Below are 2205 nucleotides of genomic sequence, written 5' to 3' on the forward strand. Positions count from 1 at the left end.
CTATCAGCTCCACACAACTCCCTCTGTATTTCTCAGTATCACTATGTTCAGAAGATTGCGCCGTCTGGCGACTTTCCCTCGCAGAAACTCGAGTGAAGATAACCACCTCTTCTGAAGAGTCCATCATGTTTTATAAATCTTCTGTGTCCTCCTTTGCTACTAGCAACTGGATGTAGGAGGGGTGGGGGGTGGTGTGCAGAAGGCTTGTATCATGTGGACGCGCCAACAGTTTTGAGGAGGGGAGACAGAAACTACGCAGTATAGCTTTAACTCTGTGCTTGTCTTTCATCCATTTTGGGATTCAAAGCATGCCCATTTCTTGAGCTGGATGTCATATGGATAATGTCTGTCTGTTTTTCTTTGACAGGTAAGGACTTCAATGGAAATCCTATCAAGGTGTCTTTTGCCACCCGTAGAGCCGACTTTGGAGGCCGAGGTGGCATGAGGGGAGGCCGAGGAGGACGAGGAGGTGAGTCTGTTTTTTTAATCCTAAATTAGATTTTTTTGAAAGTTGGCAATGCATTATGATTTCTTTTTTTTTTTTAGAAGTTTCAGTTAAGACAAATTAAGATTGAAACAGCAGTTTGCAAAACAATCTCACCAACAGGTTTGTCAGTAGCTTTCCATCATATCAAAAAATGAAGGACTTCTCGTTGATGTTGTCTTAACAGTAATGATTAGAAGTTTACTTGGAATCCAACTTTGACAAAACAATCTAACCATGAGGGCCATTTTCTAGCAGAACTTTTAAGTCTTTGATAAAACTTTTTACAATTGCTATTTCTACATTTATTTTTACACCTGCGAAGGAATGAACACCTGATCATGGCTGGGAACGCTTCACTGTTACACTGACAGAAGATCTTCTGGTTTGGTTCTGTGCTCCATGTAGGGCCAATGGGTCGTGGCGGGTTTGGAGGGGGTCGAGGTGGTGGTTTCCCAGGAGGCAACGGAGGCAATGGAGGCAACGGAGGCAATGGGGGCAATGGGGGCAATGGGGGAGGAGGAGGACAACAGAGAGCAGGAGACTGGAAGTGTTCAAATCCGTAAGTTCAGGATTTATCTCTTCATGAGGGATCTGGATAGAAACATTTTATATTACAAAATAAGTTTTAAAAAGTATTGACCTTTTGTTCGAGGATCTTGGTAAAATCTTAGCTTTTATTAAATGTTTTGCATACACTGTATTGTGTTCATAGTTCACGATACAGATTCATACAAATACTGTAAGATTTGTCCGAAGCTGTAAACAAAAATACAATTTTGTAGATGATAGTGCAAAGACCATTAAGAATGCATGACAAAAGTCTAACGATCACTTTTATTTTGTGGTTATTTATTGATTTCTGTCCTCGCTGCACTTTTCTCTTCAGCAACTGTGGCAACTTGAACTTCTCATGGCGTAATGAGTGTAACCAGTGCAAGGCCCCGAAACCTGAGGACGCTGGTGGGATGTCCCCAATGGAAAGAGGTTAGACTTCCTCAGTTTTTACATTGATGTCTGTTATTAGAAGTGAATAGTTTTCATAATGTTAACTTGAACAGAAGGTTTTTCATTAAAGTTTTTTTTTTCCACCCAAATTACAAAGAATAATATATTTTTTTTAATCACTCACTCCCAGATAGTTTTGGTCCATTTGTCCAGTTTTCATTGGAACTACTTTCTACCGCAGATATAGTCCCTATAAAAACAGTTTACCAAACTTTCTATAATATAAATGATTGGATTTGTAATTGATTAATTACAAAGTGCGTATCCCTTTGAACAGACTCATGTTACTTTGTTTTTCCTTTAGACTCACTCACTCACAGTTAACCCTGCCGGGTCAGACTGCACGCACTTTTGTCTGCCTTGTAAACTTTTTCCTCGGTGGTCAAACACAGTAAAGGTGATGCTTTTGGTTAGGAGTTAATACATTGTCAACAAATTGATTGTTCTGGTGTCAGGAGGTTATGGAGGAGGAGAGCGCAGAGGGGGGTTTGAGAGGGGCGGCTTCAGGGGCCGAGGCGGCGACCGCGGGGGCTTCCGAGGGAGCCGCGGGGGCGACCGCGGAGGATACGGCCCTGGAAAGATGGACGCAAGGTCAGATACTCTCAAACACTCTTTTATTAAAACTGTTTTAACATCAAAGGAACATAATACAGTGTTTCCCACATACAGTCCCTGACAAAAGTCTTGTCGCTTGTGTACAAATTGACCTGAAG

The 2205-nt window shown here is 41.6% G+C and overlaps 1 protein-coding gene across 2 annotated transcripts in view; it reads left to right on the forward strand.

The window, feature by feature from the left end:
* Nucleotides 1–2205, forward strand: part of fus (FUS RNA binding protein) — a 21524-nt gene that overhangs the window by 16680 nt on the left and 2639 nt on the right. The window contains exons 11-14 of one of the 2 annotated variants that reach the window (XM_032537126.1): nucleotides 368–469; nucleotides 893–1046; nucleotides 1374–1471; nucleotides 1948–2083. In XM_032537126.1, the coding sequence (XP_032393017.1) occupies nucleotides 368–469; nucleotides 893–1046; nucleotides 1374–1471; nucleotides 1948–2083 (490 nt within the window). The remainder of the gene's footprint in view (nucleotides 1–367; nucleotides 470–892; nucleotides 1047–1373; nucleotides 1472–1947; nucleotides 2084–2205) is intronic. The other variant, XM_032537127.1, reaches the window with a different exon arrangement.

The sequence above is a fragment of the Etheostoma spectabile genome, chromosome 15 (genome assembly GCF_008692095.1).
Source record: "Etheostoma spectabile isolate EspeVRDwgs_2016 chromosome 15, UIUC_Espe_1.0, whole genome shotgun sequence".
NCBI lineage: Eukaryota > Metazoa > Chordata > Actinopteri > Perciformes > Percidae > Etheostoma > Etheostoma spectabile.